Source organism: Carassius auratus, chromosome 24 (assembly GCF_003368295.1).
Source record: "Carassius auratus strain Wakin chromosome 24, ASM336829v1, whole genome shotgun sequence".
In the NCBI taxonomy this organism is placed as follows: Eukaryota; Metazoa; Chordata; class Actinopteri; order Cypriniformes; family Cyprinidae; genus Carassius; species Carassius auratus.
The window spans coordinates 13,293,878-13,311,427 of NC_039266.1; the positions used below are offsets into that span (position 1 = coordinate 13,293,878).

Genomic DNA, 17,550 nt, shown 5'->3' on the forward strand with positions numbered 1-17,550 from the left:
TGTGATGAATGTGTGACAGTCCTCATTTACTCACCCCACGATTCATGACCATGACTTTCTGACTTCTGTGGATCACAAAATTAGATGTTCTGAAGAATGTTCACACTGCTTTTTTACTCACAACTAAATTACATAGAGACCAAGGGTTGTAAAGCGCCAGGAAGGATGAAAAACAACAAGAATGTTCAAACAGCTAAATACTATAAATATAAATCTTTTACTTCTTAAAAATCCATTTCTCTATTATTATTATTAATATTGTAACACTTTACAATAACAGTACATGAATAAGTGCGTACTAATACTTAAATTAAATATTAGTTAAGGCATGCGCTAATCAAGACCTAACCTTAACTGTGACATGAGTGAAATTAAGTCGTGTGTGTATTACCTTGACTATATTTGTTGGTTAATGTATTAATTAACACTTTGGTGTCAGTTTTTAAATATTAATTCATGTAACTCATGTCATATGACTTCATTTGACTAATAGTTAAAGTTAGTTATTTATTAGTACGTGCCTTAACTGATCATTAGCTTGTATTTAAGTAATATTTATAAGAATAATAGTTAAATGGTTAATTTTAAGTCATTCTATAGTGAAAATCCATAGACTATAGTGCATAAAGCAGCTTCTGAAACCCCTAGAATATACCTATTTACCTAAAAATCAAGATTTGACCATGCGGGACAGTGCCAGTTTAATTTTAATGGGACAGAGACAGAATGAAGGAAGTGAGTTGTGGAGTTCAGTCATGTCTGAATAAGAGCGCTGACATTTGAAGGTGCTTATCTCGCTTTAGAGCAGCGAGTGGATTCTAATCACATTTTAATAAAGCCATCTCAGCAGTGTTATATTAAACCTTAAATTCTAATTTGGCAAAGCCCATGAACAGAATGAAATATCTGGACTGAGACAAGAACGGTGTGTGTGTGTCTGTGTTTAACAGACTATATCCAGTACCTTGTGGTCTATATCTCTGGTCAGACAAACAGCTGTATTCCTGCCAGGAGCGACTCCTGTTAAATCTCAACAGACAGCATGGCTTGCTGCGTGCTGTACTATACAATATACCATGACGTAGCACTTCCCTCTTTATCTTCTTCATTTCTCCCATCTCTTTTTCTTTTTCTGTTTCTCTATCTCTCTCTCACACACACACCTTTGGATGTCTGTTCTCCAGCTGTGTGCAGAATGATACATGAGTTCATTGTGCCAAATATAATCAAGATGCAATTCTCACAGCTAGGGCTGGTGTGTGTGTGTGTGTATGTGTGTGTGAGCAGCTGTTCACAGGCGGTTCCCTCATCTCCTCTCTTCAGGGTGCCGCAAGCCCCTCTGTTGGCAGGGCGACCGTTGACACAGAGACAAACACACGGCCGAAAGCTTCTTTATTCACTTTATTAAGGAGAAGGGTCATTCCTGGCCAACTGCGCGGTAACTCGCAAATACAAATATCTTGTAATACGCAAAGAAAACCCTGAAATGACACAGTATGACAAATAGAAATGATCATTCAGAACAAAAAAACCATTACAGTTTTTCATCAACTGCTTACACACAAAATCTGTAGCTACTTGTCATACAATTTCTAAAGCTTGACACTCAAACACAAAAACAAAATCTGCAAAACCATACACCGATTCTCGGCCTTTGACTCAGTTTCTAATTTCATAAAACACTTAAAACACAACACACAGTTCTTTATTGCTTTACTTAACACCATCCAATCATGGCTTTAGAATAGGCCAATAAATACACATCAGATAAATAGATAGATAAATCGACAGACAGACTAGATTTTCTATTCCTAGTACACTTTCTAGAGCACTAGGTCAGGATGTTTGGCCTTATACAAATAAGGGCACTACAGTACAGTGGATGAATAGGACCATAATCTGATAATGAAAGGCAAGCGTTGAGCAGACTGAACTCTGACACTGTTATCCCGTTCTGCTCTACTGCTTGCAGATCAAAAGATCCCATCCTCTGTAAACAGATACTGGAGGCCGAAAGCTGAACTCTTCCTGTGAGAGGCAAAAATGTTACCAGGCTGCATTGTGGCCCCATTACAGCATCGCAAAGTCCTGTATTTACAGTCGGAAGCTCTTTTTAAATAAATCCGGTCACTCGCCTGCACATATGCGGGAACTGGTTACACACTTTCTCTACTCCACACCTGTTTTACAGACGCTTGTAAAAGTGTGTGTATGTGTAAAGGTCTGGAGGTTGTAAACTTTAAGAAGGAAAAAAAAAACATCTGCTCTCCTTCACTCCAGCAAAGTCTGTAGTCTCTAGTGGTCAACCGATGTAACTGATTACAGTTACAATATATCATACAATTGTTCATTCAATAAATAAAGCTTATATATATTTAAACACTGTGCTCGTGAATGTACGTCGTCTGAAATATTTGTGGGTTTTCTGTCGAGAAATCCTTGTCTTCCTCTGGGACTTTGTCAGCGTCTTCTGCCGTGGGCTTTCTGCTGGCTGAGGGAACGAGATCATCTGTGGGAACTTGTTGGAACAGATCGAGTCAGATTTAATCTGGATTACAAGTTGATGAAGGAGATACAAACAGATTCTGCCTGGAGGCCCCTTCTATTCTTTGTATTGTCTTTATCAGTCTCATTGGCTGAACGTGCCACCCAGCATTGGGATCAGGGGAAAAGGCGCATAGTGTCACACCCGTATCATGTTATTGTATGTTTTATGCTTTCATAATCAGATTAAAGTTAATTATTCAAGTATAAAATGATGATGAAGATGAGGAGTTCTTCTTGCCGCCCAAACCCTGAAGCTCAGCCTTAAAAGTGACAGTGATTGACAGTTGGAATCCATCAACCCAAAATGCCTCAGGGTTTGGAGGATATGTAAATGGGCTTATTACAGGTGTGTGCGCGCAATTAGCCAAATTGAACTGAAACGATAATGATTGTTTCCGATCATGTTTCCTTAACAGTCCCAAAAACTTTTACAAGTCAAAATGAGCTTGGTTTTAGCTTATTAAACATGCTTTTTGGACATGAATAGTAGGATGATCATATTGAGGAGAATTCAGTTTTGTGAGTAAAATCATGTGTGTAAGGTTCACTTATCTTATTAAATGAGACTATCATCCCTTAGTCAGACACTGTCTGCAGTAACACAATATCCCCAGCCACACAAAAGATCTCTGTCCAACCAGAAAGATAGAGAAGTACATTGTTTTTAGAGAGGGGAGATGAAAGTTTATGAGTGGTAGCACACAGATTCACATTCCTCCATAAATCCATTACTGAGCAAAACTCTACACCGCTGACCCCAAACGAACCGGGATACACACACACACACCCAAACACACACCTCTTCTTGCCCTGTTTGGTGCAGCTCAGTGTCAGTCCATTGTGTCCCGTGACCAGGAATTGCTAGTTAAAGGAGGTGAAGAAGACTGGAATGGAAATAAAAAGTGTTTTTACAGGGGAAAGAGTGAGGGATGTGGTTGTACTTCCTCAGCATTGTTCAGTGTGAGATTTTTTAAATCGGAAAAGGAAGATTGTGTGGTTTGGTGGATGAGAACTGTGCTGTTTAGACTTGTGGTTTGGGGGAAAGTAAGCAATGGGGAACATGTGTGATGAGGAAGAGCCTAATCAACATCTTGCAGAAGGTCACTGGTGCTTTTGCAGATATGAGAGGTGCTGATGATCATCATGACTGACTGTACAGTTGGTATTATGTTTTATCATGGAACATTTGGTCATTTAGGTATTTGGTATTTGGGCTTGTAATAACTGGTTGATTTTAATCGAGTTGATAGGTTTGCTTGGTTTTTGAAACAGAAGGATGACTAAAAGAGTTTGTTTAATGTCCTCAGTGGTACATTTGTAATGCATTGGAATTTCATTCTATTAAATAATGTTTTTAACATACATTTGTACGATAAAAAATTCAATTTAGACAAATAACATGCCTTAGTCTTAGAGAAACGCATTGTGGCGGATACATTTTCTTCTGACACTTCTTATTCTGATGCTTCTTAAAACTTTCAAGCTAGATCAACCAAACTTGGCACAAACATTTGTGTTTGCATGACTGCTGCTGTATCTTTTCTAACTGATCCAGCTCATGAAATTCCAGTAGCGGACTTCCAAATAGGCCAAAATTCCCTTAGACTTACATGGACAAATGGGACTCCAAGTGCCAAACATTTTTCATCAAAACTTGCTCTAAATTTCACATATTAAGATTTTAGTATGTTAAAATTTAATATAGCAATACTTTGCTAGCGACATGCTAACAATGCCTATCAAGATTCTAAAACATGCTAGCAATGTGAAATGATTTATTTCTGTATAAAGGGGAATATATGATGATAACATAGTTGACATATAACCTGGAGAAACATCTCCCAGTCTTTTTATTTACACAGTAATTGAAGACTAAAATTGAAATTCTTTGCACTGGATATTTTAGAAACATACATTTTCAGTATTTTGTTGGGTGAAAAAACAATGCAAAATGGACAGACGTACAACCTCTTGAACGAACTGTACTTCTGTTTCTCATAGGCATGTCAAATAAAACATGTCATCTATACCCTGACATGAGGAATATTGTTTAGTTAGCAAAAACAACAATACAAGACATCCAAGAGTGCACAAGAGGTTCTTTCCTTTCCATGTGTTATGCATTACTTTTCCTCTGTCTGAGCTGAACTGAACTACACACTGCAAGCATCCACACACAGACATAAATATTCTTATGCCTCTTTGATGTAATGACAATGACTTGAATAGGATTATAGGAGATATTTGAAACATTTTAAAATACCCTTCATTGAATAATCTACTTGTCATGAAACTGTGGAGCAGCCGCACACATTCAGCTGTTGAAGGATTACAGTTCTCTCACAATCACTTCACATTAGACACACTGTATCAGGAAAAAAGGTTTGACCAAACATAGTATTTGCAACAGGAAGCACTTACTATATGGTGCATAAGTACAACTCATTATGTTTTTAAAGTAAATCTAGTTTTCTTTACATAAAGAATTATAAGAAATGTCAGACAAACTTTTGTATATAATACAGTTATTATAGCATTAAATGTATCAGTTTTTAAAACATCTACTGAAAAATCTACTGACTGTAACTTTACACTGTTAGCAAAGTTCTTTTTAAGAAAAAAGGTTAAAAAAATGTATTTGATTTATAAGAAATATGTGATCGATTCATTTATTGATGACTACTAACCAACAATTGCAGCTTTGTTAATATATTTTATTTCATTGTTTTTATTTAATGTCTACCGACCCGAGTCAGTTTAGTGCCATATTAAGTTTTTTGACAGTGATGAAATAGAGGATGTGTTGGATAAAAAATTAAGTACATTCAGTGGATTGTACTGTTATACTGTTTTACTTGAGGAAAAAACCTCATACAAAACACATAATACATCATATAACATTTGATTTAACTTCCCGACACTATTTTCTAAAGGGTTAAATGTTAAACTCTTCCTTTCACTGGTCTTTTTTTTGGAAAATAAAATAAAATTGTACTGCATGTGGACTGCCAATACATGAAGCAAAAATAAAAAGCTTAAAATATAATGGGAAAAATGTGATAAAAATGCAAAGGAGAGAAGGAGAAAGGAAGTGTGTATCTAGCACCTGTTGGCGAGGGCCCCTAACTAAGCTTAACATGGGAACACTAACGTCACTGTCACCTTTTTAGGTCTGGGAATGAAGGCACACACATGCACACACATACTCACTCAGGATGCAGCGGGGTGTTTTCAATTGGCATGTTTCTAGAGTTGATCACAAGAGTCGAGAGTAATCCAGATTCCATTAAAGTAAACTGCTAAAGCGTCTTTCATTCATGTGAGAGACCGTGGAATCTGGCCAACAGCTGCTCTCTACAGACAGACTCTTAAATCCAGTGTATGTAGGGTCATAATATTGGAGGACATGGCAGAACTTGGAGAAGAGAATAGGACAGACCCGCCTGGGGAAGGTAAGGGCTCCGTGACGCTGATGTAGATGTGATAAAACAAGGTTGCAAGGACAGTGTTGAATGTTTGCAAAATAAAACCGGATTTCTTGATTTTCTTGTTGACTTACTTTGAGATTGTGTGTACAAGTACGTGTGTAAGCTTAGCAGTTATAAATAGGCCTGATAGATTGCTGTCCTGTGACCTTAAGTCTACAGGGGAGGAGGATAGGTTTCAGGATTTCTCATCCTTACACTCTTACACGTCGTAAGATTTATTGACCTTTTAATGAGCATCTACGGTAAACAACAGAAAATTGTGTGAAAGTGAATGTTAGCCTACTGTTTCTCACCTTATATGTGAAGTAAACAACGAATCCCAAATTGGGCAATATCTCAACTCGTTATTGAGGAAAAAATGCCCATGTAAGGGACAAACATCTGTGTGCCAGCTTCACACCGGAGGGCAAAACATTCGAGAGGTATTGCTGACAGAGTATTTTTCTGCTCAGCACTTTTGCTAATTCTTTTAGCACTCATGACACTAACTAAATATGACAGAATGTTTTTGTCTTACTTTAGCATTCAGTTTTATTCACTTCTAAGAGATTGTATCTACTGTTTCAAATTATATTTTGATGTGCGTGTCTTGTGGGTGTGTGTGTTTGTGTCACATTTGATACAAGTAAGCATTCAGCGCTAACGCTCTGCTAGCTTTGTTAGGACATGTTTGCTTCTTTCAGCCTTTGGAAACTTTAGCTTGAGGATGATCAACCTGACATCTTTATTTAATAAATCTTGTCCTGACAGCTCCATCTGAGAATCATCTGTCTGACATCTGTAAAAGTATATTTAGCGTTTGTGTATGTGTGTGTGTGCACATGTATTGATTTTCGTGATAACCAGTGCAAAAACGGTCCACAAGGAAACATTCTCAAAATTTCCCACTTTTCTCTTACCATATTCTCTTGCATCTCTGTCTTTTTTCCCTAGAACCTCTGAAGGGAAATCTAAAGGTGACTTCCAGCGAAGACGCTGAGCACCTGGCCCGTAAACATCAGGTTGTTTCTGCTAACAGCCCAGGTAGCCGCTGTGAGGCCAAATCCAGCCGTGCAGGGGCTCCACGAAGACACACGGTGGGCGGACCGCGCAGCTCACAGGAGATCCTGGCCATGCAGCCCTCAGATATGGATAAAAAACGAGAGGCCTTTTTGGAACATCTGAAGCAGAAGTACCCACACCATGCCTCTGCCATCATGGGCCATCAGGAGAGACTCCGAGAACAGGTGAAGACCACTCACTGTCAATACTATCTGCTGTACCAGTGTCAGCTCCAGAAGTCCAGAATCTGTCCATCTATTTGAACTACAGATATGAAGCATATTTGTGGAAATAAGTGTATGTGGCATCATAAACAAAGCTGAATGACAGCCCTGGACTAAATTTCTTTATAATAGTGGAGTATCATTATAGCCACTATGCAATACTTCCTTCAGAAACTTGAAGGCTTATAAAAACGCCCACTCTAACTTCCATTTATAATCAAGAAAAAATCTGACTGTTGGCAGTCAAATTAAATTTCTAATTTTTTCTTTTATATATATATATATATATATATATATATATATATATATATATATATAGTCAGATTTTATAGGGGGTCTTTTCTAAATTATAAAAATGTTTTCTAGGACCTGGTATATAAATGTAAGCATATATATATATATATATATATATATATATATATATATATATATATATATATATATATATATATATATATATTAGGGGTGTAACGATACGCGTATTCGTATTGAACCGTTCGGTACGACGCTTTCGGTTCGGTACGCGGTACGCATTATGTATACCGAACGGTTCGTTGGAGTAATTAATTATATTTGAAAAAAAAAAAAAGAGAGAGAAAGAAATATAATGATATGCGTTCAACAAGGTAGCCCAATAACCCAAACAACGTAACAGGCAACGCCCCTGACACTCCCGAAGAAGAAAAAAACACCATCTTATATGTTTATGTTAGGCTACTCAGCAGGCGCTCGCTCACTCAGTACGCGCTGAAGGCTCGTTGCAAAATAGCCAATGCGTTTAACAGACTAGAAATGAGAAGATCCTCCAATAACCAACAGGTCTGGTGTTTGGGTGCACTTTGGATTCCCTTTAAGCTATAATGGTGATGGCAAGAGAGTGGTGGATAAAAAAACAACGGTATGTCGCATCTGCAACATGACAGGGTACACCAGCGGGATTACAAAAAAACAAAACAAAAAAAAAACAGCGGGAATATCTGGGATATATGCGTCAGTACTATCTGGGAAAAGACGAAAAAAAGGAGAAACATGCACGCAGCAAACTATCCAGGCAGCATTTAGACACTATAGCTTACAGGGAATCCAACCCAAACACCAGACCTGTTGGTTATTTTAGGATCTTATATTTCTGGTCTGTTAAATGCATTAGACATTTTGCAACGAGCCTTCAGCGCGTGCTGAGTGAGCGAGCGCCTTAGGGGCCGTTCACATATCGTGCCTAAAAACGCATGGAAAACGCTAAGCGCGTCTTTCTCCTGAGTTGTTTGTCTTTGCTAAGCAACAATGACGTGCTCTCTCCATGAGACGCGGAAATTTCAGCGAAGGATAAATGGATTTGCAGCTCTAAAAATCGCTTGCAGTAGCTCTGCTACTGAATTTATTTCAAAATTGCAATCCATATACAACTATGATCAGCTGTTCCTTCATCTTGGCTGAGCTCTCAACGTTGTTACGGGAAAGGATGAAGCTGATTGGTTGGTTCTTGTCACATGACCCGCGGTGCGCTTGCGGCATTCTGAAAAGTTGAGATGTTTTTACATTTTGCTGTATCTAAAACGTATCGAACCGAACCGAACCGTGACATCAGTGTATCGTATCGAACCGAACCGTGAATTTTGTGAACCGTTACACCCCTAATATATATATATATATATATATATATATATATATATATATATATATTGTTTGTTTTTTGGTATGTGTCCATGTGTTTTTGTATTCACTGCCATTAGTTTGTCTCACTGATGGTCATACATTTGCATTTAGTCATTTTGCAGATGGTTTTATCCAAAACGACTTACAATTTGGTGATACATAAAGCGATTCTTCTTAAAGACGCAAACAGACACAGGAAGTGCTTGTAATACCAAGTTTTAAACATTGTTCAAATAACTACAAGCTAGAAAGAGAAGTAATAAAGTGAAAGTGAATTTTTTTTTATTTTATTTTTTTTTTATGTTGAAGCTAAGTAGTTTTAAAAGAGAAGAGTTTTCAGTTATCGCTTGAAAATTGTCAGGGATTCAGCATTCCATATAATGGTGGGAAGATCATTCCACCAACCAGGAAGGATGAATGAGAATGTTCTGGAAAGTGATTTTGAGCCTCTCTGTGATGGTACCTTGAGGCGTTGCTCATTAGTGGATCTCAGACTTCTGGAGGGGATGTAGATTTATAGTGTAGTGGATGTAGTTTATAGTTTAGAGTGGATGTAGAGGGGTGCTGAGTCTGTGGCTTTTCTATATGCAAGCGTCAATGTCTTGAATTTGTTGCAAGCCGCAACCGGTAGCCAGCGCATGGTGATAAAGAGAGGTTTAACATGGGCTCTTTTGGGTTTGTTGAAGACCAGTCATGCCGCTGCATTCTGAATCATTTGAAGAGGTTTTATTATGCTTGATGGAAGTCCGGTCAGAATAGAATTGCAGTAGTCCAGCCTAAAAATGACAAGGGCCTGGACAAGAAGTTGTGCCGCATGCTCTGTTAGAATGGGCCTGATCTTTCTGATGTTGTGCAATGCAAACCTGCAAGATCCAGCAGTCTTTGCAATGTGGTCTTTGAATGTCAAATATAGCATAAAGGTGAACATAGCATAAACGTCAAATGACTGCAACAGATATAGTAAAATATACAAACTATAAAATTGCAATACAAATATGCCATGTTGCAATACCGGGAAAAGAAGTAAAAATGTTTATATGATCATTCAGTGGGAGAATGGTTTAAGGAGACTGCAGCAGTTTTATTGCCTGCAGGTAGTAGCTAGAGGAAACATTAAAACAGGTTATGTATCTGGCATTAAATTGTTGCGATGATTGCACTGGACCATGCAAAATTATAGTAAGAGCCACTAAAGTTATTTCACTGTTGTAACAGTGTCTTGTGTGTATGTGTTATCTATTTATCTTCAGTTGGTCAGCCAAAGGTTGTCCACAGGTTTTCTTTGTTCAGGATCTTAAGGACTGATTTACCTAGTGGCTGTAAATATTAGACAGAGGCCTTATAGTGAAGAAAAGAAGTAGTGAAAATAAAATAAACGTTTTATCTGGTCTGCTTTCTTGAGAACAATGAGCAGTTTCTGCAGTGAATGACGTATCTCGCAATATGAAACTATATATTTAGTGTGTGAATATGAGACATTGCTATCCTTACACTGCACATTCTTCATGTATGACCACAGGGATCACCTCTCTGTTGACTCATAATATTAGCTCCATTCATTATATGCTAAATTATTTTTATATTAAAAAGCTGGATAGTTTTCTTTCTCACTGCGACACCATAACCAACCATACTCTATAGCCCCCAGAGTACTTAAAAAGGTTGTAAACAGAATGAACTTTCAGTCCAGACAGGTGGAGATTTGTTTTATATTTTTCCCCTTTGGCCGAAAGAATCCATTTTCAGTGCTTGTGCCCAGCTGTTGTTGCCTGAGGTGAGAACTGAAGTCTGGTACCATTTATCATAATGACACATTTTTGTTGTCAGGCCATGCCCTCAAATTTCCATTTTCTGTTCGGTTTCACACTCAAGTCAGAATGTTTAAAGGGGGGTTGAAATGCTATTTCATGCATACTGAGTTTTTACACTGTTAAAGAGTTGGATTCCCATGCTAAACATGGACAAAGTTTCAAAAATTAAGTTGTACGTTTGAAGGAGTATTTTTGTTCCCAAAATACTCCTTCCGGTTTGTCACAAGTTTCTGAAAGTTTTTTTCGAGTATGGGTCTGTGTGACGTTAGATGGAGCGGAATTTCCTTATATGGGTCCTAAGGCACTTCTGCCGGAAGAGCGCGCGCTCCCGTATAGCGAGGCTGAGCACAGACATTTCACTGATCAGAGCCATTCACTGATTAGAGCGAGAGCGTCGCGAAAAGTCACAAAAGAAGTGTGTTTTTGTTTGCCAGGGCAAGACAACCCTGCACAGATTACCAAAGAAAAAACAGCATTAAAGACCAGTGGATGGAGTTTATTTTTACAGAGCATCAACGGAGTTGTGCAAGTGTTTTTGTTTGTTCCCTGCATTTCGAAGATGCTTGTTCACAAGGCCCAGTTTGACGACGGATTTGCATATCGTTTATTTCTTAAGGATGATGCAATCCCAAGGAAAAAGGGTCACGATCGTGTGTTGGAACCACAGGCGGTGAGTAAAACTGCTTCAAGTATCTCTGCCTCCTTGTTAGTACGTCCCCTCCCATCGGAGACCCGGGTTCGAGCCCCGCTCGGAGCGAGTCGTTGCTGCTGCTGCTGCTCTCGTTCAGTTTCAGCCTTGGGATCTGATTCTGGATCATAAATAAACGGCTGAATCTGACTGTAAGCCATGGTTTGTTTTGGATGATGGGTTTTCCCTCACGGTAATGTCACAGCTTCCACATGCTCTCAACTCAAAAGCCTATTCGCGCTCGTGATTCTTTAGCTCCGCCCACACGTCACACCTCCAGGCGCTCGTGTTTTTCCGGGAAAAATCAGTAAAGACTATCTTTCTCTTATGAATATAATAAAACTAAAGACTTTTTGGATTTATGAAGGATGCAGTACTACTCTATATGTACTCAAGATTAACAGGATATTGAGTGTAAACGAGCATTTCACCCCCCCTTTAAAGGGGGGGTGAAATGCTATTTCATGCATACTGAGTTTTTTACACTGTTAAAGAGTTGGATTCCCATGCTAAACATGGACAAAGTTTCAAAAATTAAGTTGTACGTTTGAAGGAGTATTTTTGTTCCCAAAATACTCCTTCTGGTTTGTCAAAAGTTTCGGAAAGTTTTTTTTCGAGTATGGGTCTGTGTGACGTTAGATGGAGCGGAATTTCCTTATATGGGTCCTAAGGCACTTCTGCCGGAAGAGCGCGCGCTCCCGTATAGCGAGGCAGAGCACAGACATTTCACTGATCAGAGCGAGAGCATCGCAAAGTCACAAAAGAAGTGTGTTTTTGGTTGCCAGGGCAAGACAACCCTGCACAGATTACAAAAAAAAAAACAGCATTAAGGGACCAGTGGATGGAGTTTATTTTTACAGAGCATCAACGGAGTTGTGCAAGTGTTTTTGTTTGTTCCCTGCATTTCGAAGATGCTTGTTCACAAGGCCCAGTTTGACGACGGATTTGTGTATCGTTTATTTCTTAAGGATGATGCAATCCCAAGGAAAAAGGGTCACGATCGTGTGTTGGAACCGCAGGTGGTGAGTAAAACTGCTTCAAATATCTCTGCCTCCTTGTTAGTGCATCCCCTCCCATCGGAGACCCGGGTTCGAGCCCCGCTCGGAGCGAGTCGTTGCTGCTGCTGCTTTCGTTCAGTTTCAGCCTTGGGATCTGTTTCTGGATCATAAATAAACGGCTGAATCTGAAAGCCATGGTTTGTTTTGGATGATGGGTTTTCCCTCACGGTAATGTCACAGCTTCCAAACGCTCTCAACGCAAAAGCCTATTCGCGCTCGTGATTCTTTAGCTCCGCCCACACGTCACGTCATGTTTTTCCGGGAAAAATCAGTACAGACTATCTTTCTCTTATGAATATAATAAAACTAAAGACTTTTTGGATTTATGAAGGATGCAGTACTACTCTATAGGTACTCAAGATTAACAGGATATTGAGTGAAAACGAGCATTTCACCCCCCCTTTAAGAAAAATGACAAAGTTTAGCACTGACGAGATCTTAAAGTACACTACTTCTCAAAGATTTGGGATAGTTAGGATTTTTTTTTTTTTTTACAGGAGACTCTTATGATCACCAGAGCTGTTTTCATTTAATTAAATATTGTAGCAACTATAATGTTGTAAAATATTATTACAATTTGAAATTAATGTTTTCTATTTTAATATATTTAAAAATGTAATTTATACCTGTGATGGTATGGGCAGTCATTACTCAAGACTTCAATGTCACAGATTCTTCTGATTTGCTTGCCTACTTAGTTATTAACACTAGTTTTATTATTATCAATGTTAATATTGCTACGTATTATTTTTGCGGAAATCATTATTTAGATTACTTTGCTCTCACTTTCGATCAATATAATGTAACTTTTAAAGCAACACTATATAAATGGTGGCGCTCTAGCGATTAATAAACAGAACTGCACACATCCCGCGGAAGAACATTCTTACCGGAGCTACTTCTATATAAAAAGAAGCAATTGATATAATTAATTGATTTTGTTTCATTTTAATAACTGTAACGTATATATACACATTTCCCCGAACTAAGTCAATTTCTGCCGATATTATTTTGTTTAAATGAAAACGAAAGGAGGCAGTGGTATTTATATATTTTGTTTTATTGTAAATATGCAGTGAGGAAAATTGCAGTAGCCAAGGCGATCTGACTGAAGCTATCAAGTTACGCTGCTGTTTGCAGAATTACTGGATTTGCGTCGTCGCAGACATCACACTAACGAGTCGAATGCACTAAGTCTGAACTACAGAGGATGCGTACTTTGTATTGAGAAACACACGCACACGTCCCCAGACTATTTGCCTAATCGGTACTTTGGACCGCGGTGGAAACACAGAAAGCAACAGGTCTGGGGGAGAAAAGTTCCTGGTACAATTGTTCCGGGTAATTTCGGTGGAAACACGGCATTAGAGTTGCTTTAACTTACTTGCTCCAAGCTTAAATGGTAGCGTTTCAGTTTCCATGAAAAAGCACAACTGTTTTCAACATGATAATAATAAGCAGCAAATAAGCATATTAGAATGATTTCTGAAGGAACATGTGACATTAAAGACTGGAATAACAACTGCTGAAAAGTCAGCTCTGCCATCACAGGATTAAATTACATTTTAGAATATATTAAAATAGAAAAGAGTTATTTTGAATTGTAGGCTAATTATATTTTACAGTATCACAATTAACTGTGAAAAATTTATTAAAAACATTAATCAAATATTTGATCAAAAATACAGTAAACCCTAATGTTGTCAAATATTTTTCTCTATTTGTCTTATTACATGCAACCCCAATCCCAAACGATTCACTCAACTTTTCATTTTTCCTAACCCCTCTATTGTGTGAAGCTAATCTGTGGTGATTGGTCCAATTGTTCTCATTTCCATTTCATCATGTCTGTAATGCCTGATAAAGCAACATTTGTAGCACTGCTTAGTGTACAGTTTTACCGGGAAAACCGCTATTTTACCGCTTTTACCGGCACCTAGTGGCAAATAATGAATTTGCATTTTCATTCAGACCAACCGAAAAGACCAACAAATGGGCGGGCAATATGCTAATGTTTCATGTTGATGTCCACATGAAAGGACTTGTTTTAATGATTCAGAGTCCACTCTTTCTTTTTAGAGACAATAACTTTATACATGGTGCACTTTCATATTTCAAACTTTGCAGGATGTTTTCTTTCACTTAGAGCTGTGTTACACACTGCATGAAAGGTTATTTTCAAAAATCTATAATGGGGTACTTTAAAATATTTGGTCTTGGTGCACATAAGAGAGGATTTTCAAAATCATTAAAAAAAAAATAAAATAAAATAAAGCTCCTTGACTGGTAGTGTGTACATTTCTGCTTTAATTTGACAAATTTATAGCACGACACGGGATAATTTATATACATAACACTTTTAGATGTATCATTTTGTGATATTAAGATTGTGAGAACAACATGCTTTCTGTAAAATGTTCTCTTTCGCGCTGTCGTTCTCTTTTCACTTGTTTTTGCCCATACTCATCCACTCAGTGGGCCTGTGGAATGTTATTTGGATTGCCCCAGGGGGTATTAAAGAGAAAAGGTGGGGGTAGAGGCCAAACACCTCCCCACAGCGGGTGAGTGAGGGAGTGTTGCGTGTGTTTACTCTGATTGAAAACAAAAGGCCTCTCACCTGCTCTTAAAGACCTACACAGCAGAACAATGGAGGTGATTGACAGCTTCTCAAGAATGAACGTACTTGGCTGCAGAATGTGAATGTGTATGTAAGAGTTTGGAACAGTGTAGGCGGGTTTACACACAGAGAAAGACAGACAGAGAGAGAGAGAGAGGGAGAGAGGAATTTTGATTGGTTTAGTGCCCAGTCATCCATACACTTGACTAACCTTTTTATTTGTATGGTCAATCATTTGCTTTTACAATACTTAACACAGACCTATTATAAAATAATTGCACAAACAATAATAAAAAAAACATATCTTGTTTTCAAGGTGGAACTGTTCAGTCCTGCATTAATCAGGCTATGATGAATTGAATGTGTCATGATCTGTTCTGTATGTTTCCGTGTCTTTATTTTGTATGGGCGTTCTGTAGCTGATTCATTGCTGACCACTGAACACTATCAGCAGGAAAGCGCTGAATCACTCTTAACACGAGGAGTTTAGCATTTAGTTCAGCTGTGTAAGCCTTCACCTGCCCTTCACCTCACACTTAATCAAAAGAAGGAGAGATCAGGGAGTGTTGCATCATATTTTGTATAAAACTCTGTATTTCAAGTTTGTCTCAAACTTTAATACAATATTAATGAAAGTATAAGAAATCTACTTTAAGTGTTAATGTCAAGTTCAAATAATGTAGTTAATGGATATGGATAATGGATGTTTTACATTTTGTGCATTTAATTGATTATGGTAACAAGATATATAAACATAAACAAAACACAATCACATATGAAAATGTAGATATATTAAATCACTGTGAAAATTATTTTGATGTTTTGATTCAAAGTCTCAAACGTATTTCTATTTGTGTGATGATCCGCCAGGTATTTTGGGTGGAGAGCTCTAGGGATTTGAAGTCACCATAGTAATGTGTGAGGTAAGCACAGACTTGGCTCAGTTTACAACTAGGTGAGCGCAGAGCTGCTGGGGCGAAGCGCGGAGAGGAGGGGCGCGCGACTCACACACACTCTCACACACTCGGGCTCTTTCATTGAGCGAACTGTACTTACCCCGGGAAAAGAGACTTAAAGGACATGGCAAGCTATTCAGCCTTCCTCCAAATGATGGAAATACTGAGAATGAGTCGGAACTGAGGACAGTTGTTTTGAGGGTGCATTCATATTGTGACATAAGGTATAGTAACAGTTCCTCATACTTTTTTAAAACTTCCATCTATTTATATAAACTCAGTCTATTAGCCTGGATACTCGCTGATCACGCGATTGTCTAGTTGTAGTCTTGCGCGCAAACTTCTGAGCAGCGCGTTCTGTGAAGACGCGCGCATGTTTGCGTTTCTGCACGTTACTGTTGCTGTAACCCGATATGCGATTCATTCTGGAGTGTGACACGGCTGAAAAGATGCGGATAAGAAAAACAATGATAGCAGGAGTCTGCTGTCCCTAACCAGGTGTGCTCAGGGTGCGTATTGAGTGCTTGGGAGGCTTTTAGCCATCGTTTTAACTTGCTGACTGTTCATGTCCGTTCTAGATTTAAGACAGCGATTGACTTCTTGAGAGATGCTTTTTATTTATTTATTCGTTTTTCCTGCAATCTTGTTTGCGTGGGAAGATTTAAGATGTGAATACCTGACTTTCGGGGTTTGTTGTTGGCGTGAGAAGTTTATGTAGTAGTTTGTAGGGAAACTTGCAAATAATGGGAAGGGGGCGGAGCTTGACCGAAGATATAAAAAAAAAATAAGATGAAAATGTATATTTTTAGTGTATGTAAACGTTTCTTCAAGGCTTTCAGGCTTTTCATTAATAACAAGATTAGATAAGTGTATTAAAACGGATCCTAACAAATAAAAGACTAGAATAAAAGCAGGACAACTGTACTCATATTTTCAGTATTAAGCTAAGAAAAACAATATGTGGTGATAATTTTACTGGTAACTGATAAAGCATTCTAATTCTTATGATAATTAAACATTTCCTGTTTTAAAATAACCAGTTGTGAACCAGAAAATCAAAGCAACATGGTTAATAATTTCCTCTGACAAACCAAAGACAATATAGGAAAATGTGGGGTTATTTAAATGAAGAATAATTATTACACTACCATGGTTGGCAGACACGCACACACAGAGAACCACACACACATGTAATGTAATATGTTTGAATAAAACCTGTTAAAATCAGTGCTGTGTATCACAAGTACAGCCCTATACTAGGTGAGCTACCTAGCATGTTTACTATGTCAAAAGAGCCAAATATATGGAGCTAGTAATGTGATGCAGTTTATTTAGTTCACAAATAATGCATTATAGTACAAGTGTTGTGAGGTTATAGCATTGTGTTGTGGACCCATGCAAAAATAAGTCTTTATTATTGGATTATCTGCCACCATTATTAATTTGTGTCTAAAATTCTTGGTG

The 17,550-nt window shown here is 38.0% G+C and overlaps 1 protein-coding gene across 7 annotated transcripts in view; it reads left to right on the forward strand.

The window, feature by feature from the left end:
- Positions 1-17,550, forward strand: part of LOC113042339 (sickle tail protein-like) — a 132,892-nt gene that overhangs the window by 65,912 nt on the left and 49,430 nt on the right. For 5 of the 7 annotated variants that reach the window (XM_026201123.1, XM_026201122.1, XM_026201127.1 and 2 more), the window contains exon 2: positions 6,969-7,261. In XM_026201123.1, coding sequence (XP_026056908.1) covers positions 6,969-7,261 — 293 coding nt within the window. Of the gene's footprint in view, positions 1-5,730; positions 6,000-6,968; positions 7,262-15,952; positions 16,311-17,550 lie in introns of those variants that run through there. The other 2 variants (XM_026201124.1, XM_026201126.1) reach the window with 2 other exon arrangements.